This window comes from Nannospalax galili, unplaced genomic scaffold (genome assembly GCF_000622305.1).
Source record: "Nannospalax galili isolate Female #2095 unplaced genomic scaffold, S.galili_v1.0 scaffold884, whole genome shotgun sequence".
NCBI lineage: Eukaryota > Metazoa > Chordata > Mammalia > Rodentia > Spalacidae > Nannospalax > Nannospalax galili.
The window spans coordinates 1,007,320-1,034,409 of record NW_008352264.1 but is presented as its reverse complement, the minus strand read 5'-3'; the positions used below and the strand labels follow the sequence as shown (position 1 = coordinate 1,034,409).

At 39.0% G+C, this 27,090-nt stretch overlaps 1 protein-coding gene and 1 long non-coding RNA gene across 5 annotated transcripts in view; one reads left to right on the top strand and one right to left on the bottom strand.

Annotated features, from left to right (window-relative positions):
- The window catches only part of LOC115066962, a 39,783-nt gene extending 15,310 nt beyond the window's left edge, over window positions 1-24,473 (top strand). Inside the window, exons 3-4 of the long non-coding RNA XR_003846401.1 lie at window positions 20,492-20,549; window positions 24,341-24,473. This is a non-coding gene — a long non-coding RNA (uncharacterized LOC115066962). The remainder of the gene's footprint in view (window positions 1-20,491; window positions 20,550-24,340) is intronic.
- Uhmk1 (U2AF homology motif kinase 1) overlaps window positions 4,289-27,090 on the bottom strand; it is a 29,261-nt gene continuing 6,459 nt past the window's right edge. For 2 of the 4 annotated variants that reach the window (XM_008849078.2, XM_029554065.1), the window contains 4 exons: window positions 24,557-24,633; window positions 24,316-24,414; window positions 22,426-22,514; window positions 9,989-16,831 (listed from right to left, as the gene is read on the bottom strand). In XM_008849078.2, the coding sequence (XP_008847300.1) occupies window positions 16,685-16,831; window positions 22,426-22,514; window positions 24,316-24,414; window positions 24,557-24,633 (412 nt within the window). In that variant the 3' untranslated portion in view covers window positions 9,989-16,684. Of the gene's footprint in view, window positions 5,098-9,988; window positions 16,832-22,425; window positions 22,515-23,771; window positions 23,936-24,315; window positions 24,415-24,556; window positions 24,634-27,090 lie in introns of those variants that run through there. The other 2 variants (XR_003846400.1, XM_017802203.2) reach the window with 2 other exon arrangements.

Below are 27,090 nucleotides of genomic sequence, written 5' to 3'. Positions count from 1 at the left end.
GGGCTCAAGACTCAAGAACAAAAAAGGCTTATGAACTCAGACAACTAGAAAATTGAGATGTGTTCTATTCAAGTTCAACTCATAACCACAGAACTTAGTCACTATTAGCCTTAATGTATGGTTTCTGTTTTACACAGAACAATATCTTTTTTTTTTTTTTTTATAGAGGATGGTGTTTCAAGCTGATAAAAAAAAACAACTTTATAAAGGTTTAAGGTAGAGGGCTCAAGAACAAAAAAGGCTTATGAACTCAGACAACTAGAAAATTGAGATGTGTTCTATTCAAGTTCAACTCATAACCACAGAACTTAGTCACTATTAGCCTTAATGTATGGTTTCTGTTTTCCCTTATACACAGAAATTTAATGTTGGGTCACTGTATTAGTCAATTTACAATTGCTATGACTAAAACGCCTGACAGAAAAACAAGGGAGGATTTCTTTTGGCTGTGGTTTCAGTGGGGCCGTGGTGGGCAGGGTGTGATGGAGCAGTAGCAGCTCACATTATGGCAGGCCAGGAGGCAGAGAGAGAAGGGGGTTGCTGGCACTCATCTGGCTTTCTCCTTTCCTCCTTCTACTATTTTGGGGCCCTAAGCCAATGGGATGGTGCTGTCCACATTGAGGGTGGCTCTTTCCCCTCCATTAAGCCTTTCTAGAAATGCCCTTACACCTAGAGGCGTATCTCACCAGTCCCCTAGATGATTCTAACCTGGATGATTATAAATCCAGTCAGGTTGACAATGAGAATCAACCAGTTCACTGTCATTTTCCTAGAGCTAAAAGAAGTGTAATGAGTCTGAAACTGGAATTTATCCAGTAAATATGAATCACCTACATAAAACACATGTATATGCAGGGCATGTATATGAAATTATGCAGCTTTAGTGAAGCCAGTTGTGAAAATCATAATTAGAGACTTAAGGCTTGAAATTCTTGCTACGGGGGGCGGGGGGCAGACTGCCTGAATTAAACCATACAACTTTATTCCTGACGTATTAAGGAAGCACTAGGCCCACACAGATCCACACCTACATTAATTGTAAAATATTCTTTGTGAATCATCATACATTACTGAGATTTTCTTCCAAGTAATGATTCCCCTTCATCTATTCCTACGGCTACTGGCTATAAGCAAAACAAAGGGCTCATTATCTGTGGAAAGAAAAGATAGTGCAGCCAAATGCGGTGGCATACACCTTTAATCCCAGCACTCGGGAGGCGGATCTCTGTGAGTTCGAGGCCAGCCTGGTCTCCATAGCAAATCCAGGCCAGCTAGGGCTACAGGGAGACCCTGTCTCAAAAAGACCAAAAAAAAAAAAAAAAAAAGATAGTGCTAAAACCTTAAACAAAACTCACCAATTCTTCTTTTAGACCTGACCTTGAACTTGAATGTAGCTCACTTTTATATGTAATAATTCATATATGAAGTAAAAATATCAGTGGTAGAACATTAAGACTTTCCCACAACATCAAAGGGTGCAGAGCAGAGTTTATATTTAATCATTTCTTGAAAGGGTTAAGGACCAAATGAAAAAGAGTAATAGTAATAATAATGAGAAAAAGAGAAAAACTCATCAACAACTTTGTTTCTGGATTCATTTCAGATGATATATTGGCCATACTTTCAATTAGTGAGTTTTCCAAGAAGCTAAAGAAATGGCTCGGCAGTTCAGTGTACACTGCTCTTGCAGAGGATTGGATTGCAGTTCCCAGCACCCCCTTTCAGCGGCTCACAACCACCTCTAACTCCAGCTCTAGGGATCTCACCCTCTGGCCTCCTTTAGGTACATAGACATACACATAGGCACATAAATAAAAATAAGATTTTTTTTTTAAAAATGAGTTTTCCAAATGTAAGCTTTTTAGAAATATAAACATATGGCTTTACAGAAAAAAAAAATCTGGCATTGGGGTGTTCCATTATCATCAGTCAGGATGAGCTGTGTACTATACCAATACTGCCAGGAAACATGGGGATAACACTGAAGGAATGAAGAAAAAATGGTTTAAAAAGCTCAACTTGCAGCTTGACTGAGAAGATCAATTAGGGTGATGACAGAACAGGCAGAAGAAAACACCTCTCCATGGTATTTCTTGTCAGTCTTCACAATTTCCTGTAAATACCATTTGCTTCTTAATATTACAAATGGGATTCATTAGACTGGCTTACACAGTGTGAGCTGGTAGTTCAACAGCGGCTGTCTGTACGCTGGAGAGGCTGAGAATCTGGAAGCTGCAGCAGTTCAAATCTGATCTTGAGGCCAGGAGGATTCCTCTTAGTTCACATTGGAAGGCTGAAGGTACTGGGTTCTGATGTCAGTTCAAATGGCACTGCTTTTCACTCCTGCCTCTATATGTGAAACACATCAGGAAGGCGATGCCCACTCTAGGGGAAGTTCATCCCCCTCAGTTAACTCTTCAAGGAAATACCCTCCCAGATCTGTCAAGATGCATTCCCCTCAGTTGATTTCAGATATGATCAAGTTAACAGCCAAGATGAGCCATCACGTGTAACAAGTGAACTTGTCATTCTCTTCAGCTGTGACAGCCTGAGACACAACTGATACTACACTAACCTTCCATATTCTAGCTAGATGGCAGACTGAAGGAAGAGATTCACTAGGATGAGTCAGTGTTTGGGGAAACTTCCTTTTCCTTCATTGTCTATGAAAGCCAATTATTAGGAATGAGCACCTGCGTGTTAATAGATGTGTTCCACATTTTGGCTAAAACTACTGAAAGCTCACAGACCAAATGTCCTCATCTGGACACAAACTCTTCTCACTCCTATCTCGGTCCCTTTAAAAAATGTTTTAATGGGGCTGGAGAGATGGCTCAGCAATTATAAGCATGTGCCCCTCTTGACCCAGACACAGTTCCTGGTACACATGTGCCTCAGCTCACAGTTTGATACCTTCTTCTGGACTCTGAGGGCACCCAGCTAGTCAAGGGCTCCCCCAGAGTGGGAATGGGTCTAATCCTGAAGCAGGACTATGGTGAACAAGTGGGCTAGTTCTGACTAGCCCTGGGGCAGCTTGAACAGGCCTAGACTCAGAGCAGGAAGGATCAAATGCCACTTATTATCTCTGTGTTAAAACAGAAGAAACCAAGCCCTGTAGGCTTTAAACAGTTTGCTGAGGTCATATAATTAATGTCCAATGAAAGTTTTTCCAATTTCAAAAGTGTGAGGGAGAGTTGCACAAGACCTCTTATCACTCAGCTTCATCTGGCTTCACACAAGCTATCTAATTTCAGAGCAGGAAGGATCAAATGCCACTTATTATCTCTGTGTTAAAACAGAAGAAACCAAGCCCTGTAGGCTTTAAACAGTTTGCTGAGGTCATATAATTAATGTCCAATGAAAGTTTTTCCAATTTCAAAAGTGTGAGGGAGAGTTGCACAAGACCTCTTATCACTCAGCTTCATCTGGCTTCACACAAGCTATCTAATTCTCCTGCTCTCTCTCTCTCTCTCTCTCTCACACACACACACACACACACACACACATCTATTTGGCATCTGATCATCTCAGTGTAGTAAAATTTGGTTTTCATCAGCGGATAAAGGGCCCCCATGGAACCATAAAATAAATAAATAAATATTATATATATATCACACACTCTCCTGGGTAATAACTGCAGGAATACATGGGAAGCAGGAGCAGGGTAGGAGACATGGTTGATTAGAATTTAAGCAGACTACTGGTGTGAGTCCTAGAGTCAAAGGTCAGAGAACTAGAATTCTGAAGTCCAAGGACCAGAGGTTGTCCCTGCTCCAAGGGACAGCAAATTCACCTTTCCTGTGTTTTTGTTCTATGCAGGCCTCTAGATTAAATAGTTCCCACCCACACTGAGGTCAGATCTTCCCCAGAGCCCACTGATTCAAATGCTGAGCTCTTCTAGAAACAGCCTCACAGATAGATATACCCAAAAATAATATATTGCTAGCTATCTGCATAGCTTTGATCAGTCAGACTGTCTAAATTTAACCATCTTCTCTCCTTTGTTTCTGAAGATGTACTGTCAGAGTTTTGGTAAGCTAGCAGTAAATGTTCTGTTTGCCTCAGGCAGCTGTGACTGGGTAACTATAAATCTGGCCAACTTTGTAATCAAGCAACAGAAAACTTGTAGCCATCACACCTAAGTCACCCTCTCAGTAAAGAGAAGTCATTTGGTTTCACTGCCCAGCCAGTTTCTCAGTATGTTTAAGACTTGTTCAGAAGCAAGGAATGTCATATTTATTTATTATCAACATACAAAGTATTAAGTTTTATTATGACATTTTAAAATATTTAAAAAATGTATGAGCTTGTGTCCTTTTGCTCCCCTCCCCCTTCCTCAACATCTTCTGTTCCCCTCCCATGGTCTCCTCTCTAGTTTCTTTGCCTACACCCAATTCTCATACCCCCTCATTTGCATATGTACAAATATTAAAAGTTAAGATCCACATATGAGAAAGAACATGAGATTTTTGTCTTTCTGAGTCTGGATCGCCTCATATTTTCCAGGTCCGTCTATTTTCCTGCAAATTTCATTCTTCTTTATAGCTGAGTAAAATTCCACTTGCATATGACACATTTTCATTATCTATTTATTCATCTACTGATGGACTCTACACTGGTTCCATCCCTTGCTACTGAATAGTGCAGCAATAAACATGGACGGTATGTCTGCAGGAGGGCAGTCTTTGAGTATATGTGGTAGAGCTGGGTCACATGGTAGTTCTACTTTTAATTTTTTTGAGAAACCTCCATGCTGATTTTCATAATGGCATGCTAATTTTCACTTCCACCAGCAGTGAGTGAAGGTTCCTCTCTTCCCAATTGCTTCCAGAAACCACGCAGCATTCCTCTTGTAAGGTGTCCTTTTAGCTGTAAGGGATGGTACAAACCCTGCAGGCATCCAAGGAAAGCAGCAGCAGTCTAAGAGACTAAGATAAGACTCAAGGAAGCACTGGCAGCTTCCCAGCTGCTGAGTTCTGGCCTGGGGTGAGAGCTGCTACATTGCTGCTCTGACACTTCATAAACTCAAGTCTCCTCATGGTAGATTCTTTTGTTAACTGCTCATATCAGCCAGCACTTCTTTCTGTTACTGACAATCTAGGAACAGAGATAACAGAGGGGATTAGGGACACATGAGATTACAACAATCATGACACTCAAGCGGGAACATCCAGTGGGTATTTGGGTATGTGACATGAGTACAGCACACAGCATAGGGGATGTCGGCTTGTGTCTGTCATATGGACGGCATCTGAATGATGATGATCACCTGGAAAAGGCACACACAAAGCGCAGAAATACAAATGTAAAGAAAAAAAAAGAGTGAAAACTTACAAACTACCCAGAATACTCAAATGATTATACAGGAAAGCTACAGACTTATTTCTTAGGGTGTAGAAATGATCCCTTGAGTATTGTGGTAAAAACAGAATTGTCCCTCTTGGAATTATGATTAAGGCCTAAAAAAATGACTAATCTAGTAAAACTAAAATGATGTATTAGCAAAGAGAAAAGCTCTGTACACAAAACAGACATAACAGTACATAGCATTTACTCCAGATGTGTAAAGCATCCATCCTCAGTGTTTCCATTTCCTCAAAAAAACAACAACTTCTAGTGAGCAATTTCAATGACTCCACTGGCTTTGCTGAATGATCCAATAAGGACCACAGGGCCAGACTTACACACTGCACAACTGATAAACCACAGTGGGCTGGGATTCTGTATGGAACAATTTCCAAACATGTGTTAAGCATTATTTAGCTCAGAATTTTATGTAATAAGATTTTTTATTATTAAATGATCACCAGGACTAGGACATTTGTCCATTATGACAATTGTTTGGGCCACATTTGTTCTTTTTCCTCTTAAAGTCAAACATACCTTTAATTATATGTGTACATATATACATATATGCATAAATGCATATATATGAGGTGGGTTTTTTTGGCTTTGAAACAATATTTCACTCCAGGCTGGCCTCAAACTCATGATACTGCAGCCTCTCCACTGCTGCAATTACAGGCATACACCTCCGCACACCCAGTAAGATACTTTTTAAGTGCAGGCAGGCTCTGAAATGAGTATCCTTTCCAGCAAGTCACTGACACATACACATAAAAACACACAAACAATTTCACATGTACACACACATACATGTCCATACAAACACACAAACACAAGCACTATCAGTCGCCCACAAACACGCACACGTCAACACACTCATGCACACAGGCACAAACACATGTATGCAACAATGCAACACATACTTGCATGCACATGCACAAAAATGCATACTCACACATATGGACACATGCATATATACACTGTAGTCTGTAAGGGTCAGTTTAGATAACATGGCACTGATATGGATATTCAGAATGAGCCAAGTGAGTCAGCTAATGATGGCTGTCATGGGATGTCCAGGGAGCCAGGGGTAAGCTGTGATACAATCTGTTATGTAACCATTCATGGAAAAAATATAACTTTGGTGTAAATTTGTATAACTATATGGCCCTGTGGTCAGAGGCAAGTGCCTTCGCCAGCCTGCCTGTGTGTGTCTGCCTGTAGGCCTATGTGCTGGTCTGCCTGCGTGTGCTGGTGTGTCCTGAGTGTCTGCCAATGTCTGCTTGCATGGTGGTGAATAAAGTATGTCACATCTGCCTGTGCTCCTTGAGTCTTCTTTAATTTCCCAGCCTCCTACAGACCTGATACACACATACACACACACACACACACACTCTGCCTGCACATGCCCAAAACACACATGCATGTGCACATAAACACACACGTGAAATGTACATACATACCCAAACATAAACACACACATAATTATGCACATACGTTCCTATATATATACATACACACACGCATGCACACACACATCCTTTAAAAAGTGTTAGTATATGCTAAATTACAAGAAAAGCTAATTTTTCTCAAACTGCAGCCTAAAGAACATTAATGTCCTACAGAGCTCAACAGATCATTTGAATACAAAAGATCCTTGATTGAATTTGGCATAGTGGTGCATATCTACAATTCTAGCACTTTTCTTCTGGGGGCAAGAGGACAAGGAGTTCATGGTCATCCTGGCTACATAGTGAGTTTGAAGCCAGTCTGGGCTACATAAGACCCCGTCTCAAAAACAACAACAAAAATAAAAACAAACAAACAAATAAAAACAGGATTTTCTCATACAGAGAAGGGGAGGGAGCAGGAAACTGAAAGGTATTTGGTAAGGAACTAAGAAGAACTTGCAGAAAAGTGCAGTGTTCTGTACAGCAGAAGCATGAAGTGCAAACAGGGAAAGAAACAGGCAATAAGGCAGGTAACACTAGATTGTGGAAAATCTTATCAATTTAAGAGGATTAAGCAAATGGGAAAACTCAAATAATTCTAAAGCAGGGAATAGCATGATCAGGCTTACTGTTAAGAAATTCAAAAGGGGGCTGGAGAGATAGCTCAATGGCTAAGAGCAGTGGCTGCTCATCTAGAAGACCCAGGTTTGGTTCCCAGCACCCACATAGCAACTAATAACTGTCTGTAATTCCAGGTCAGGTGGGGCTACAGGGAGACTTTGTCTCAAAAAGACCAAAAACAAAGAAAGGGAGGGAGGGAGGGAGGGAGGGAGGGAGGAAGGAAGGAAGGAAGGAAGGAAAGAAGGGAAGAGAAGGGAGGGAGGGGAAAGGAAAGAAAAAAGAAATTACTTCAAATAGGGGTTGGGATGATGGTAACCCATTAAGAGCACCTGCTGTTCTTACAGGACCCAGTTCAGTTCCCAGGATCCACAATGGGTGGTCTCCAGCTCCAGGGGACCTGACACTCTTCTGGCCTCTATTGGCACTCCCACATACATGCTCCAAGATACACACAGATATATACAAAGACACATAAATAAAAAATTTAAATCTTAAGAAGAAAAAGAAATGTAAACAGCAGTGTGGAGAGGAGACCAGAGCATATAAAACTGGCAGCAGTGGAGTTCTGGAAAGCAAAGCTCAAGTGCTCAAGTGTTTTGATAGGAAATGAAAAGATGGATGGGGAGGAATGGGGGGCTGAATCTAGCAGTGGTGTTGAGAGCATAACTTGCAGGCTGGGAAGATGTCTCAGCAGTTAGAGCATTTGCTATGTAAGCAAGAGGACCAGAGTTGCGATCCCCAGACCCCACATAAACGCTGGGGCATGTGCCAGCTCACACGTAATTCCAGCCACGGAAGGCAGATGTACGTACAGGATCCCTGGAGCAGGCTGGCCAGCCAGACTAGCCATATCAGCAAGCTCTAGGTTTGCCTCAAAGACTCGGGGTTGGGGGTGGGATTGATCAAGGAAGATTCCTGATAATAATCTTGGGTACCGACATGCAGGTGCACACACATGTACACCATACAACATAACACAAAAAGAACATGATTTGGGAGCTAGAAACTCACTTATCCTCTGTGCAGACCCTAGGAAGCTCTTCTGAAAATCCATTTCCACTGTAAGAGGGATGTGTACTGCCACTGCACTCAGGCTCGTGAAGATTAAATGCAGGGAAGATCCTGCATAAAAGCACCTACTACGGCATCCGGGAGAAATCAATGTTCATATAGTACTATCACAGGGGGAAAAGGGAGGCTTAACGATGTTTCTGCTTTTCTGCCCTACAACCAACGCCACATTTAGATTAGTAGTTCCAAGTGTGGTTCCAGAAAAGCAGCAGGAATTTTGTGACTTGTTAGAAACGCAAAGTCTCAGCTCTTACAAACAACTAGTCAGAAACTCTAGAAAAGGGCACAGCAACTGCATTATAGAAAGCTCTCTCAGCTTGATTCCATCATAATATCCACTGTGAGAACTGCTGATTTAAACATGTATACTCTCTAGTCTGAGTTCTTAAAAGTCCCTTAAGATGCCCCTCCTAACTTTCCCTTGAATTTATCATTCAGATCATTGATTTATTAAAGTAACATGCCAGTGTCCCACTTAAGACTAGTATGAGCATCACCCAGTTTTATGAGATATTGAACCTCAGAACATTAAAAATGATCTAAATTAATTGATATACCATCACTGATGGCTACCCACTACTACTGTTGCACTTCCAATCTCATCTGCTCCTCATAGCATAAACATACAACTATCGTAAAAATTAAGTTGATTGGTTAAAGCTATCAAGTCTGATAAAAGACCAGATTAGAACACAAATCTTCCAACTGTGAAGTTCATTGAACCAGGTTATTTCCACAATATCAAGGACATTTTCCCAAAAGAATTACATTTTAGTTTTGTCAATTTAGTTCACTATGTCCAAAGCAAGTATTTTTTTTTCTTTTTTACATTTATTTAGTGGTGTGTGTTTACATTTGTGTGTGCATTTAGAGGACAACTTTTGAGTTAGTTCTCTCCTTCCCCCATGTGGGTCTCAGAGATCAAACGCTGGTCATCAAGCTTGGTGACCCCAAAATCTATTTTTTAGAAAAAATTAAAACTATGGGCAAAAATCTTTTATAGATTGAACCCAGGGCCTCAAGCATGCTAGGGGGAAAATTATTAATGGTAGCTTTTAGTAAAAACTAAAGCAAAAGGGGCTAGAGAGATGGCTCAGCAATTAAGAGCACTGGTTGCTCTTGCAGAAGACCCGAGTTCAACTCCCAGCACTCACATGGTGGCTAACAACTGTTGGTAACTCCAGTCCCAGGGGGAGGCCCTCTTCCGACCTCCACAGGAACTAAACAACACAGGTGCACCTACCATTATACTCATACACATAAATAATACTTTTTAAAATTAAAGCAAAAAATATTTACCTGTTAATTGAACTTGAATATTTATAAGGTTAGAAATATTTGAAATAATCAGGACAGTGGTAACCCTAGCACTTGGGAACTAGAGGCAGGAAGATCAGGAGTTCAAGGTCACCCTCAGTTACACAGTGAGTTCAAAGCCAGCCTGGCCACATGAAAGACTATCTCATTCAAAAGATATAAATAAGCAAATAAGTAAGCAATTCTTTTCTGTTTAAGCTTTATTTTTATCACTCTTATCCAACACACATCAGGAAGCATCAACAGTGCATCTTATGGAAAGTCAGTTTACAACAAAACTGAACAAGGCAATTGTGTTTACAGAAAAAGTTTTCAGCAAAAAGTACGCAATACAGTCCACTGAAACGCAGTGCTCATACTTTTTAGGTATAAAGGAGTGGAAATAAAAGTTCTCTGCTACTGAGCAAGAAAATTGAGGTTTGAAAGACTTAAATAGAAATCAGAAATTTAGGGATTTGAAAAAAAACTTCTTGGTACTAAAACATCTATATACATTTATAGTCCCACTAAGTTAAAAAGCAAACAACTCACAAACAATAGGACAACACAAAAAACAGAACCATAGTGTCAAGAAATGCCAAGACCAATATGCTATTGAAACACCTGGTAGAATGTTCTAGACAATTATTCACTGTGCACTGTAATGTTCGTGTAGTTCTGAGGTGAAGGTAAACCAACAGGAGCGAACACTCCTTAGAACTGGCTTTGGTTTAAGTGATCTTTCATGTTTTTTTTTCAACCAGAACTTCCATGTCAAAAACAGAAATTGCATGTTTCCAAGGGAAAATAGCAGTAGGTTTTTATAATGACAGCTAACCACTCCAGTGCTGACACAGTCTTGAGACCAGAAACTATTAAAATGCATTGATCATAAATGGATTTCTAAGACTGCTAAAAAGATAGCAAAGATGGAGCCCTTTTTAGGAAACAACAACAACAACAACAACAAAAAAAAGCCCCCAAAAAACCTTCTACCTCAGATTTAACACTGTTGGGAGAATATCAGGAATGTTAAATTATTTAAGATTTTTCAAAAATAATTAAGAATGAAGAGTAAATCCCACTGGAAAGGATGTGACAGTTTTATACTCTGCTCATCTGCTCATCTACAGAAGTGCAGATTTAAGATTTTATTACAATAAATAGATACTACTTACACATCTTTGCATAAGGTGCTGTAATCTGCAGCTAGTGCATACTAAGGCCATCCACTGTACCCCATGTGCAAAAGGAAACAGAGGTGGCTGATCCCCAGTTTCTTTCTGAGCCTTGATGTGAAGAATGGGTGTGAACACCAAATACACAAAGGCTGGAACCCAGATACTTACTTTAAAAGTTAGGACAAACTAAATATGGATATTTAATCTCGTTTCAGAAACCCTGACAATAATTTCCTTGTGAAACAAGAACGGGGAATGTTAAGAAAGGCAATGCTTGTATACTACAGGTACCAAGTGTGGATTTAAAAAAACCAATGTCATCTTTAGACTGTGAACACGGGAAGATTATTAATGTCAGTAAGGGGGATGTGTTCTTCCCCCTTCTCTCTATTCTTATTAAATCTTTCTCTTCCTCATCCTTAAATGTGATAGTCTTTGGATAACCCACCCTAATAAAAATAATACTCCAAAGATAATTCAAATAACTGAAGAGATTGAGTTAACACATTTGCATGTTGCTTTTATGCAGTCCTGGTATCATTTACATTATTAAGAGGGGATGACAGAGAAGAGGAAAGCAATTCCAGCTCGGATTTTAAAAGTGACTAGCAACAATCCTCACTGATAATCAGTAGCTAAAGGTAGCAGTAGCTCTGGTGTTTACATAAGAGTTTCTCAAAAAGAAAAAAAAAAATCAACAAAAAAGCACAAACAATTCTAGCTGTTTTCTCAGAATATAACTTATTTTCATTATACAGGGTAGTACAGCAAAGTCAGCTGTCTTCTGCATGACAGAGATGAATGGCCATGTCAGGCAAATAAGAATGCTTCTCTTTGCCTTCACATTAAAATACATGAACTCAGTTCACAAAATATACATGGCCTTCTAAAAGAGCCACCAGCTTTTCCTCTTGTTACTATGACAGCCAGCCAGCCAATTTAATGGGCAGCCATCCTCATTTGGGAAGTTTCCCATGATGGCCAGCATTCATAACAGTGCCAACAAACACAACCACCGTGATTATGAGAACTCTTTGAAAGGCACAAATAAAGCAAATTTAAAGCAACAATTCTCCTAAGCACTACAAGGAAGAAAAGTGCTGGGCTACAGGAAAATAAACTTTTTATCAGGACAGCAAAATCTGTATAAACTTTGTGTGTTTGTCTTACATCCTGAAAATCTTAATGACCATCTGTAAAATATAAAACCCTCTAAAAGAGCTGGGCATGGTGGCACATACTTATGATACTAGCACTCAGGAGGCTGAGGCAGGAAAAACCTGAGTTGGAGACCAGTCTAGGCTACACAGAGAAACCCTATCTCAAAAACCTTCTTTTCCTGAATGTTCTCTAGCTTACATATATTTCATTGGCAGCTCATTTCTCCTATAAAAATCACAGCAAAAATAGTTTAAACTATTTACCTTCTTAACTACCCAGTACCTCTCAATTGCATACCAGGTACAAAGCTGTTGGTCACCACACAATTTTAAATGTAGTGAAAACCATCAGGGGGATGTGGCTAGGATAAAAACCATAATATATCCCATGATATCAGGTAAAGAAACTAACTTAAAATTAAGCCTTTCAAATTTGGGGCACTCTAATAACTAAAATATCTGTGTTTCTCTGTGGTTAAGAATATAAAATCTAAACATACTCAGACAAGCTCTATATGATAGAGACTCAAGATTTAGCTACAACTTGAAAGACTATCATTGCAAAATAAAGGCAAATTATTAAGCACCTTAAGAAGAAATGAGAATTCTTTTGAACTATAACCAAGAACTGGTCTGTATATGACCATGTAAAATAAGAAATAGAGAGCTGGAATAATAAGATTTGATGATGGAACCTGACAAGTGGAAATAGATCTGAGAAGAATTTGATTTATCAGATAACTGGCCTTTCCATCAACATGCAATATTGGAATAACATCAAGTACGAATAGTTTTACACATATTTTTCAAAAAGGTACTGCAAGGACATTCTGAACCTTTGTATCAAGCGACTCAATCCAAGTTATTCCAAGAAAAAAGCAATCATTACCTGGGAAGCTTTCACTCAGGTGAGTTTTATTATTTTCCAGGAAACACCAGGCACTTGCTCAAAACTTGAGCTAGCTACTTATTCACCAGATTAAAAGTCTTGATGTGGTTCCATCTGTACTCTGATCTGATTAAAACCACCTAGCATGTGCCCTTGCATAAGAATTTGGGTAAAATGTGGTTACTAAGAGTTGCCCTGACTCCCTCAACCAGTACCCAGGTTGTTCTAATCACCATCAGGTACGATGGTACAGATTTTCATTAATTATTAAAAAATAAAATGCCATGCTGCCACATATAATTGATGGTAAAAACTATATACGATAGGCATAAGTCAAGTGAGAACTAAAAAAAAAAAAAAAAAAAAAAAGCCAAAATGTCAGGCACGTGCATTTCATCAACGAACTCTAAGAGCCATGAAACAGCATGTGATGAGGGCTGTCTCTCGAGTTATTCCCTACTTGATGCCCTTCCTGGAGGGGAATCCAGTGTGACAAGACAAAGAAGCCCATGCCAGCTTTTTTGCACCTTTTAGATGGTGGCACTGCTGCTGGCAGGTTAACAGAGCTCAGCACTGTTTAGCAGCCACAGAATCAAAGAGAAGGCCACACATCTCTCAATTAAAACAAAGAGATGGATGAGTAAAACTCTACCAGTCACTTGTATTCTGCAAGCATCCACAATTCTGGCTCGAGGAATGCACAAAGGGGAATTTCCTGAAGAGAGCGGCTATGTTGACAGCCACAAAATAAGGAAGATATCCAGTGGTAACAAGTGCAGCTAACACCTCCCCTCCTGAGGTGTCCAACTCTATTACTCTCCTTCAAACCCAGCATTAGAGTTTTAATAGTGCCTACTAGTCACCTCTTTCAAATGTTTTTGAAGAACCCAACATTTCCCAGGGAACAATCTTTTTCCATGCCTTTTGTGGGGCAAAATGTGCCAAAGCAGTACCATGGAAAAAGGAAGAAGCAGGGAAGGTGAGAGGGAAGGAAGCACAGATATTAATTTAGGGAAAGAAAAGCTACCTGAGATATAAACTCCCCCAGAGATAGGGGCTAAGTGACACGAACCTTCACCTCTTTACCCTTTAAGGAAGATAATGTCTAGGTTTTCTGTAACTTCAAAGATATGTGCAAAATTCCTGTGCACATATTTATCACAAAAGAATGGCGAAAAGTACATCTTTTGTAATATTTGGTTCCAGTTTAAAGAAGGTATTGAACTTTCTCATAAGATCAGAGAGGGAGAATCTACAAATATCCTCTTTGGTAGAATGGATTAAGAGCTATAAAATGGTGGATTAAATTATAGTAAATATCTTTTTTTTCCAGTTCTGTGGCTTTAATATAAAACATCTGTTTCAATGTATGGTTACTTAGGCTCATCAATTATTTCCTTAGTTCCCTTAAAACCTAGTTAGCATCTTCTATAGTAAAACTCTACAGTGTTAAACACTACATATATGAATGACTACATCCACAATAAGATGAAGATCAAAGAATGCTGAAGTCCAGCATCAAGGTTAGCAGCATACTGCATGACGAAGCTGGGAAGCCTATCTGCAGTTTATTTGCAAGGATCTCTCTTTTTTAAGAGATGGGGAAGAGGTACATGTGTTAACCACACTTGCCCTTAAAAAGAATTCATTTGTACCCTGTGTTCATCAGTAGGGATGTAAGGGCCTGTTTCTAATGACCACAGAAGCAGCTATGCATGTAAATATTTACGTTTAGGAAAGCTTTACTAGTTCTGCTCTCTTCAACTGTGACTTGAAAACCAACCACCCAATCAACCCCTGAAAGAGTCGAAATGAACATAGTAATTCTTCTTTCTAAAGGGCACATATTGGGGACCATGATACAAGACCCTTTAGTAATCCATCAGTCTCCTTATACCAAATTTGGCTTCATGATAAATATTAAGTTGATTATAATAACAAGTGTCAGACAGTGAGTGTTTGAGCAGAGTAAACCAATTAATGATCTAAAATGCAAATTCTTTCAGGAACCTGTACAGCATGGACAACAGAAAATCATGTAAGCAGGCTGCCAGCATGAAAACAAAACTCTTTCCTAAGGAAAAATAAATAAAATTTTCATTCAGGTAAAGAAATAGGAAAAAATCCTAACCTGTGTACAATCTGTGGATTTTTTGCATGATCAGTGCTTTACAAAGTTTTCTTAAGTTTTACACCTTTAAGGCCATCTATTACAAAGTGAGAAGAATCCACACTCACAACCCTTAAAACCAGTCAGTCTGTGCCCACAAGGACACGTCAGATTGCTACAGATCCTTTTAGGAATGAATTTTTCTTTTCTTCCTTTCTAACTTCCACTTTACCACACCTAAGTCTGTCTTTACTTCCTTAGTCAAAAGCCAGACTACTTGGGCTTCTATTCCTCTAGTTAAGAACAGAGAATGGGAGGAGGAGATGATGAGGCTGGCAGGGCAGTGGATAAGACAGAGGGAGAAAAAGGATCCTTAGATTATCTACCTTCTTGTCCTTTCACTGTACATCTTTTTTTTTTTTTTTTTTTCTGATCCACTTCAACTTTCCATCATAGTAGAGAGAATCAGATCTTAAGTGATTCTCTTGAGAGAGAATTTCACAATAATAGAGGATTCAGTACAAAAGAGATGAGCCAATCTGGGGTCTAAAGCAGACTGAAGAATGGGGCAATTTACATGTACCAAAGCTTTGTTCTGGTCACTTGAAGAGCTTCAATGTAATTCCGGTCACTTGAAGAGCTTCAATGTAACCATGGACTAGACTCCAGTTTGTTCTGAGCCTCTCAAGAATGAACTGCTTTGTCGTTTACATTTTATCAGTCAGACCAACTCGCAAAAAAACCAAACAAATAAACAAAAAACCCCCCACCTCTAACCTAAGTCTTACAGGTATGAAACAGGTAGGGAAGAAATGGACACAGACTGCGTTAGCTCACAAGAATCATACTATAAAGTACACTGACTCAAATGGTCTCTACTCTTTCATACCTACACACTCACTCAACATACATACTAGACATAAAAGTTGTGCAAGATCAAGCATCAGCTTTCTATTTTAAAAGCCTTAATAATAATAATTAAAAAAAAAACATTGATAGGCTCACTGCAGTTTCTTTAAAGGAATATTAAGTCCTACAGTACTCCTTTTAAAAAGTTCACAACTCATTGTTAAGAACACGGTAGGTAACTGCTGCCTGACAAATACTTAGCATTATTAGAGCATCCAGTGCCAGCTAGGATATCAACAATGAAAACCACCTGACAAGACAAATGAATAATCTGTAAGTGATGTCACCAACCCTAATAAATTTGTTAATAATATTCACTATGACATATTATTCATCTTTGCTTCATCATCACAGGAAATAATATCTTTTTAGGTTACATACTAAGAGCAGCACCTGCCCTACAGAACAAAAAAAGGGTGCCCACATGGATGCTCTAAAACCCCTCAATGTATAGCTGAGAAGTCTTTTCCTACTCAGTGCCAATGTTTGCAATGCAGTCACTGTGGTCAATGGCTGCACATTAGTAAGATTAAATAAATGTACAAGGTACCCCTTCAAATGGGTAAAGGGGTGCTCCTGCATTCAGCTGTGGAATATAATAATCCAAGAAATGGAAGAGGAGAAACAGGAAATAGTCCTTAGGTTACTGATTAAAGCAAGGTTTGATACAGGTATCCCCTCTTGTAGGCACTCAGCGGGTAGAATGTAGCCACAACAAACTTTCCATCAAACATCCTTCCAGTCAGCAATTTCTGAGCAGCTTTGGAATCACCTGCATTTGCATATTCAACAAAGACCTGAAAGAGGTTAGAGAAAACAAAGTCATTTCATGTCCACCATGCTGATTTTAGATTAGTGCTTTACCAACTTTAATGTATGTCCAGTTACATGCTGCTTAACAATGTGTCAATCAATGAAGGCCCATATAAGACACTGGTCCTATAAGACTCTAAAGAAGTTGCAAACTTAGTGTTGCTTAATAATTTTGATGTTTAGCTAAGTCAGATATATCAGTGATTACCACTGTAACACAACTGCCTAAAATAATCAGTACAGTAACAATCTATATATAGGTCTGTACCTACTAGCTGAGGTGTTTTATAGGCTTGCCCTGAAGCTGAGGATATAATGTATCAGTTTGCAGAGCTAGAAAATCACATAGTGGCACACTTTTTATAACCTATCCTGTCATTAAGTGATGCATGACTGTGTAGCACTTGGGGATTTTATTAAAATGCAGATTTTGCTTCTGTCAGTCCAAGGTATGGCTTGAGTGTCTGCATTTCTTTTTAAAATTGTGTGTGTGTGTGTGTGTGTGTGTGTTCGTGCTCATGTGGTAGTCAGAGGAAAACTCTCAAGAGTTTGTCCTCTCTTGCCACCTTGTGGGATTCGAGAGTTGAGCATGGGTCATCAGGCCTCTGCACAAGTGCCTCTACCAACCACCTTGCTGCAATTTCTTAACAGTCTGAGGGCAATGCTGCTAATTCACCGACTACACTTTATAGCCTGAGACTTAAAAATACTTCCTTAGAACTCAGCCCAACTTATCAAATTCATAAGCCCCATCAAAAGCAAGTCAGGTGGAAGAGCACACAACTTTCTGCCAAGTTCACAGAAGTTATGTGGGACACTGTCAGGTGAGGGCAGAGAGCCCAGGGAGCAGCTGCAACACTGCCCCAAAGAAGGCTATACACTTTCAGAAATAAATGAAGGGAAAAATATCAGAAAAGCCACTGGAAATTATACCTATTCAAAGATTTGTAGAAACTATACACCATAACCATAATAAAGAAATTCAAGTTGGATTTCCTTTTCCAGAGCATCTGAATGCCTCCCAAAGGTAGAAATGGAACACGATAATGTTAAGTTCTTTTTGCTGACCCCAAACTAAAGGTCAGGGAAGGGGAATGATATGGAATGACTTGTCCACAGATACCCTGCAAACTGCTGAATGAAAGAACTGCCCTCTCTCCTCACTGTACACCTCATTCATTATGTCAAGTATTCAAACTGAGCTAGAGCCTTTAGAGACTTCTGAATGGAATGTGAAAAGAGATCATCTTAAGGAATTCAACTTTTGGATCCTCAACTTTCAGGTATTCAGAATTTGATGTTGTTTGAGACACAGTTTCCTATCACCCAAGCTGGCTTCAAACTTCTTATGCAGTGGAGGATGACTTTGAACTTCTGATTCTCTTGCCTCTACCTCCCAAATGTTGTGATAGAGGCAGGTGCCACCATACCACCTCTATAACTCAGCTTTCATTTGTCTGTTTTCCTAACATCAATCTACCTATAAATGTAGGCAAGTTATCAGTTCATTTCACTTTTCATAGAAACACCTCTCACTTGGAAAAAAGTTATTTCCACAGGGTATAAATATTTCAAGGCATGAAAAGAATTCCTAATACACAATCCTTTTTTTTGTCTGCATGTGTACACACAGGTATGCATGTGTGTGTACACAGAGAGGCCAGAAGTCAATGTCAGGTGTCTTCCTCGATCACTTCTTCACCTTCTTTTTAAGAAAGCTCTCACCAAGCCCAGAGTTCACTGAATAGCTAGACTGGCCAGCCCCAGGGATTTAACATCTCCAACTCCTCAGCACTGGGATTATAGGTACATGACACCACACCTGGCTCTTTACACAGGCACTGGGGATCCGAACTTGATCTTCATGCTTATACAGGAAGCATTTTCGTACATGAGCCATCTCCCCAGGCCCCAGTACTTTCTTAAAAAAATGGAATCGCCCTTCATTAATAAACAAAGCCCCATGACCTTCCTAGGACTGGTCACTCCATCTTACGCCAACATTCTATTAAGCATGTCATATAATATAAGACCTAAGGTATTTTGGCCTGTGATGAAATTTTCTGAGTTCATATATACTGAAAAATGGAGAAACTAATTTGGCTCCTTCTATATCATGACTTTTTTTTTTTAATTTTAATGTGTATGAGTGTATTGCCTGCATGTATGTGAGTGCACCCATGTCATGCAATGCAGCAGAGGTCAGAAGAGGGCTTCAGATTCCCCTGGAACTAGAGTTAAGGATGTTCATAGTCGCCATATGGGTGGGCGCTGGGAATCAAACCCAGGTCCTCTGCAAGAGGAGTCAGTGCTCTTAACTGCTGAGCCATCTCTTCAGCCCCAATATATACCATGACTTTTTAAGTTATGCATTATTGTTTTAAAAAATTTTTTTTAATTTTTAAATTTTATGTGTATGAGTGTATTGTCTGCATGTATGTAAGTGCACCCATATTATGCAATGCTCGCAGAGGTCAGAAGAAGACATTGGAACCCCTGGAACTGGAGCTACAGACGGCCATTAGTTGCCATGTGAGTGCTAAGAACTGAACCTGGGACCTCTGGAAGAACAGTCAGTTCTCTTAACCACTAAATCATCTCTCCAGCCCCATAAGTTATGCATTAGTCTTAGAGACAAAGCAGAGAGTTTCTAATATTTAACAAAAAATGCCTTTTTACATATATAAAGGTGAGTGGAGGCAGGGGAGATGTCTTAGTGGTTAAAGCACTTGCCATACAATGTGAGGCTAGAATTCCAATCCTAACACCCACATAAAATGCCAAGTAGGTGTGGTGGCCTCAGAAAGCAGAGACAGAGGATCCTCAGAGCAGCTGGATAGTGAGACTAGCCATACTGGCCAGCTATGGGTTTGACTCAGAGACCCTGCCTCTGTGAACAAGGTGGAAGAGCAATGGAGGATGATTCCCAACATCAACACCGGGTCTCCACATGCACGCACACTTGCGCCTACACATGCAAATATGCGCGTACACACATGCATACATAGAAATGATAAAAGAAACAAATCGATAAAGATAAGTGGTATCTGTCAGCTGTTCTTGAACTTGATCTCTAAAATGTCTCATTAAATGTAAGTAAAAGCACTTAGAAATGGCCCAAATAGTATCCTGTCAAGTTTAAATGTAATTGCATGGGAAAAATGCTACTGATAAACTATACGCAGTTTTTGTTAGAGTAGGTGTATTTCATAAGATAGTTACGAATTCATATTTTTCAACTATGTCACCAAAAAAATATATAATTCAATGCATTGTTTATTTCCTCTTACAGATACTTTATATCTCTTGTTACAAAATCAAAAATCCATGTTGGCTGCAGGTGGCTTTCAGCAATATATACTTTTTCATTAAATACAAAAGCAAAATTAAAATATGATGTCCAGTGAGAATGAACCTATTTCTGACTTTTTATCTGATTATTAATTAATCTCAAATGCATACACCAAAGTTCAAAAAATATACAAACATGCATTGGCCTGAAGCTTGACACTGTATTACTTCACACTAAGTAAATAAAAGTATCTTATTTTATAATTGATTGTGGAATCAAATAATTACATCAGTTATGTCATTTTAGTTACTTTTGTAATCTGTGTAAATGTACCTGTCGTTTATTTTTCCAGGGCTCTTTTGTGATGCTTGGATCAAACCCAGAGCTAGACAAGTGATCCTCAACCCCAAGTAGGTTTTCCTTCCTTAATATCCCTTTAAAATCTCATGCTTTTCTTTATTTGAAAATTTTAAATGGGGTTGGTAAGATGGCTCAGTGAGTAAATGCACTTGCCACCAAGCCAGGTGGAAGGAGAGAACAGACCTATTTACCTATCCACCCCCCAATAATAAAAATGTAATAAATTTTTTTTTTCTAATGAAAACCGGCTTTATCAACTAAGTAACAGATAACAAAAAACTTCTCAAAATATTAAGCATCTCACTAATACTTTCTTCCATATCATCTCTGAACTGGCTGCTTCCTGCCTGAGACTATCTCCTGTTTCTCTCTTCTATGTCCATCTCACTTGACCACTGTCTTTAATATTGACTCCAATGACATGAATCCATCATTCAAAATTTTCCAGTCCCTTCTTAAGTGTGAGAGCCAACACTACCTCAGTGCCCTATGAGGTTCCATCTTCCTGCTCTGCTCCTCTAAGTCCCCAATCTCCTAGTCATCTCCTCTCCCATTCTGGTTCTCACTCTGATACAGCCAAATGACCTTCCTGAATCTGCCCAGAATACTAAAGGACTTAGAATCTGCTGTTCTTTTTGTTTGAATTCTCTTCCTTACTTCCTTCTCATCTTGTCTCAGATGTAACCTTCCCCATATGCCCTTTCCTACCACCTTACTCAACAGGGCAACCTACCTTACACTAGCACTCCCTAAGCCACTTCAATCTATTTTTCTCCCTCACACACATCACCAGTTTTGTCTGTTTTGATCACTTGTGTATGCCAAGTGCTTAGAACATAATATAAGCTTAATAAATAGTGGCTGTAAGACAAAACCTCAAGGATAGATTCAGCATGCCCCTGACAATGAATGAGGTAATGTTATCACTAGTAGAGTGCCCACAGTTGTTCATGAAGACTAGAATTTCACCTTTTTTTAAGTTACCCACATGTTTTGTAATACTGATAAAATAATAATCCACAACTGGCAGGTGTGGTGGCACATTTTTGTAATCCTCTTACTCAGGAGGCCAAAGCATGAGGATTTTGAGTACCAGTCCCATCCCAAAAAAGAACAAAAAACGGTGCCAACAGTCTGATCAGTTAGCTCAGTTGGTTAAAGCGTGGTGCTAAAATGCACAATCAGAAGTGATCACACCACTTTGATGGACACTGGACGGTATAAGAAGGACATCCATGGGGCAGAGGCTGGGATGCTATTCAACACTCTTAAAACATACAGGACAGCTCCCTAATGAAGAGGACTGAGGCTCACATATTAACAGTGAGAAGACTGAGAAACCTGAACTGTGATAAAACAATATCTTATTTCTCCAAAGGTAAAAATACTACAGATAAAATGCTCTTACCTTCTTTGTTATAGAATTTAATTCAAAATGGCAGTTTCTAATAAAAATGCTATGATTCTAGTTTTCACCCATACAGCTTTTAGATGAAGAAAGTGAGGATCATCAAAAGCTAGCCAGAGACAAAATTCAGGCATCACAAGTCTCAGTTCAGCAAGCATTCCTTCTTTAAATTATCACTGGTAATTTCTACCACCATCATAACCCAGACCAACTGGTTTTCTAACTCTACCTAATTAAAACAAAACTGGATCAAATATTTCTATAATTGAACCTAACTGAAATATACAATTCAGTTGGTGGCACTGTTTACAATGGCTCAAAAGTAGATTAACTTTTTTATTAAAAAAAAACAAAACAAAGTTTAAGTGACTACAAGAGCATATTAGAGAATTTTCAGAAAAAAATAAAATGCACAAGAAAGTAATAATCACCTACAATGAGAAAATTTTGTCCACACCTTCCCACAGGACATATTTAATACAACACTGTAATAATCCTGACAAGTTAAATTCACTTACTTGTCCCCTGCCAGGATTCTCCTTCGGAACAAGCAGAGAAACTACTGGTCCATATTTCTGACACTCCTCTTTCACATCCTCTACAACATCTGGTTACGAAAACACACAATAGCAGCCACTTAACAGGAATTCATTATTTGAGAAATTTTAAATCATCAAAGAATTCAGGGATCAGACCTATATAATGAACTCATTTTCCTTATTTTTTCAAGTAAAACTTAGGAATAAATTCAATGCATCAAACATTTCCTTTAATAACTTAATGTTTTAAATAGTATAGTCAAATACTTTAAAAATTCCCAACTGTCATGCTGTTCCCCCTCTTGAAAGCAACCAGCATCATCAAGTTTTTTCTGATCCTGCCGTAAGTATTATCAACTTATACAAAAAAATATATTTTTTAAGTGAGAATTTCAATCTTGCTATTTCTTTATTAACTGTCTTTGTGAGTTCTCCATACTATGTAATTAAATCTTCTCATTTGTTTTTAATGGATGTATACTTTTTATTTACTTATTTTTATTTTATATGTAGAAGTGTTTTTCCTGCATGTTTAAGTACGTCACAGACATACAGTACCTACAGAGGCTAGAAGAGAGGGCACTGGATTCCCTGGAACTGGAGCTAGGGATGTTGTGAGCTACCATATGGGTGCTTAGAACCAAACCCAGGTTCTCTGCAAGAGCAGCCACCTCTCTAGCCCCAGCTGTGTATTTTTAATGTACTGTTTACTATATGACTGTTCAAGAATTGAGTTAATGACTACTTAAACTATTTCAAAGCTTCTTGATATTATAAACAATATTGCATGAATCTCATTTAGCCTAGGGATGTTGTGAGCTACCATATGGGTGCTTAGAACCAAACCCAGGTTCTCTGCAAGAGCAGCCACCTCTCTAGCCCCAGCTGTGTATTTTTAATGTACTGTTTACTATATGACTGTTCAAGAATTGAGTTAATGACTACTTAAACTATTTCAAAGCTTCTTGATATTATAAACAATATTGCATGAATCTCATTTAGCTTGAGCATTTCTCAATGGATCTCTGTGAGTTCAAGAGTTCAAGGCCAGCCTTGTCTACAGTGAGTTCAGTGTTCTCAACTATGGACTGGGATGCAACTCATTTGATAGAGTGCTCACCTAGAAGGCAACAAAGCTTTAAGTTTGATCCCCAGTACCACATAAACTGGGTGTGGTGATGCATGCCTGTAATCCCAGCATTCAGGAGATAGGAGGCAAGAGGATCGGAAAAGTTCAGTCAGTTAACATAGCAAGTTGGAGGGCAGCCTGGGCTACATGACCCCCTTTACGAAAAAAAAAAAAAAAAAAGAAGAAACAATCATACCCAACTGCGGCTCTCTGAGCATGCCGTGCTGCCTGTCTTGGTGCTGCTTCCTCTCTACCCACTCGACTGCTCGACAACTCTCACTACCGAGCTCAGATGGAAGCCCTCACTGACCACTCAGGTTAGGTTTAGTGCCCCTCTCTCTGTTATCATCTGTGTCTCCCCTATATTAAAAACAAGAAATAATTCCATAATGATACAATAAGTATGGCCTGAATGAGAGAGTTGCTAAAAGCAAGAAAGTTAAAAGGAGAAATGAAAGCACAGAGAGGGGCCAGAAAAGAGAGACCAGAGACAGAACTTACTGCAGAAATTAACCTTTGTTAATTTGGTAAAACTGAAGTGTAAAAGAGTCAAAAAGACTTTATCAATCAAAAAATGAGAGTATTTTAAAGATCATAGAATTCAATGGTCTTGTTAAATTTTCTCATATACATTTAGGAAAAACAAAAGAAGAATCTTACGGATGTTGATCCCATAGACATTAGCCATATTTGGTGTCTATAAGAAAGAAGCACTAAAATATAATTTAGGAAGCACTGACCTTCATATTCTTCTTCATTTTCCAGATAGTCATCATCCAGCACATTCAGGAGTCTTAGCACTGGAGTAGGAAGCATCACCAGATCTTCAATGTGAGGAGCTGTTAGAGTTCATTACTATATATTACCATATGGTTAAATATAAATCCACCAAATAAACTATAACGATGTCAAACAAAGGAGCTTGAGAGTACAAGATTATCCAATGACCAGAAGAAAAATGCAAAGACATACTTAGCTTACCAAAGGGAATGCTAAAGAACGGGCTGCACAGCGCCATTTCAGCAGGGATCCTTCTGCTTGGGTCATCATGAAGCATGCTAAACACAGAGACAGCACCATTACTGTTACTGCCAGACCTGAAAATGAAGCTAGCTACGAGAAGAGTCTCAAGGTTCATTTCAGCACTATTAGCACAGCACATTGAATCATTCACCTAAACATAAACACTATTTGAGTATTATAGTACAATAAATAACATATTTCTGTGACATAGTATCATACTATGACTTGTTTTTGATGAATAATGAGAAAATAATCCATACTTTACAACATGGTAGGGGAAAAGCTGGTCAAAGGTTCAGGGCAGCATAGTTTAAAAAAAAAAAAAATAGAAGATAGTGGTGAGAGAACTGAGTCTTGTCAAATTCCCCTACTCTTCAATGCAAAAATCAATGGGTAGCACCAAGGACAACTATCACAGCAGTAAAACGTCACTGTATGGGCATTTATGTGTAAGAAAGCAGAGAAAAACATCAGTACATCTAATAAACCAGGAAAGCCAACCTAGCTGGTAGGTACTTGCTAGAAAGCACAGCAAGCCAATTCCAAAACGCTGCTGAAACTACAAGGAGTCGTCAGACTCCAATACCAGGTGAACATAAGAACCTCTGAGATTCTTGAGAGGCAAGGGTAATCTAGAACTAAGACTTCCTAAAAGTAACCAGCCCAATCACTTATCCATGGCAAAACCCTAGTAAGAAGAAATTGTGGGAAGAGAATTCAAACTGATGAAAATAGGGGAAGACAAAAAAAGACAGAGCTAGAGAGACTAGCCAGAAAAAAGTATGGGAGAAGAGGAGCCAGATCTCAGGAAGGAAACACAGAAACCAAATAAGAGAAAAACGCTTTTCTTTTGCTTTTTCTTGCTTGTTACTTTTCGGACAAGGTACCTCTGGACCTCAGGGTAGCCTCAAACTAGAGATCTCCTTGCCTCAGCATCCCAAACACTGGGATTAGAGGCATGCATCATATGACTGGCTTTCTCTTTTATTTAGCATTTTGTAAAAATTGCAGAATGACCCCTGTATAATTAGAAAAGTTCTCTCAATTATACCCTCTTCTATATGTTAGGAAAATAAATTTCATTTTAAAATGATTGATATGAAAAGACAATAAATTGATTACATATAAAGAATAAAATACCTCTAAGAAAACAACTGCATGCCAAAAAGGCACGAACAAAACACAGATGAACACATAACCTACCAGCTCAAAATGACATTTATAACCATATGAAGCAATAAATATAAGTCCAAATTAGAAAAATATCCCAAATTAGTTAATACACCACTGGAAGAACTAGATTGTATGTCTGTCTGTATATTTGTGTGTTTGTGGGGGTGTACAAATGTGAAAGGGCATGTGATTGTGTGTGCACAGGCATAGAGGGCAGAGGTTGACACTGGGTGTCTTCCTCAATTGCTCTGTACCTTATTTTTTGAGACAGGGTCTCTTACTGAACCTGGAGCTCACCAATCTGACTAGCCTGGCTCATCAGTAAGGCCTAGGGATCCTTGTGTCTCTGCCTCCCCAGCACTGGGATTACAGGTATACACCAATACGCCCAGCTTTTTATGTGGGTGCTGAGGATCTAAACCCAGATCCTCACACATGTGTAACAAGCACTTTATCCATGGAACCATTTCCCCAACCCAAGAATTAGACATTTTAAAAAGGATTTCATAACATAAGATTATGTTAGGAAATACAAACATGAATACAAAGATGAATTAACACAAAAGGTAGTCTTTTATTTTCCTTTTCTTACTGCACTAGGTATCAAACCCATGGTCTTGGACACTCTAGGCAAGCACTTTACAACTCAACTATATCCCTAGTACTTCATTTTTTAAGACAAGGTCATCCCAGGCTGGTTTCAAACTCCTGCCTCCTGCCTCCACTTCTCAGTGCTGAGATTATAGATGGACACCACAATGCCTTGTGAGGAACATTTTTAAAGGTCAAAAGGCAAGAACAGAGGCTAGAGAAGTGGTTCAGTAGTTAAGAGCACTGGCTGCTCTTGCAGAGGATCAGGGTTCAGTTCTTAGCACCCAATGGTGGCTAACAACCCTCTTTAACTACAATTCCGGAGGATCTGAGACCCTCTTCTGGTCTCCGTAGGTGTTGCAGGCATAGATGCACTTACATACACGCAGGCAAAACACTCATACATAAAAAAGAGTTTTAAAGAAGGAAACAATAAAGAGAGTAAAATTAGATTGAAGAGACAATAATAAAACTAAACATGAGCAAAGAAAATCTAGCAGAAATAGGAATTCCTTAAAGAAACCACAGAAGCAAGAGCACAGAACAAAGTACTAAAAATGGTATAATTTAAAACTGTTTTACTGGGTGTAATCCAATCTGTAATCCCAGCAGCTGAGAGGCTGAGACAGAAAGATCACTCTGAGTTCAAAGCTAGCCTAGGCTACACAGTGAGACTCTGTCTCAAAAATTAAACAAAATAAAACAAAACAAAACCCTAGCAAGTCTGG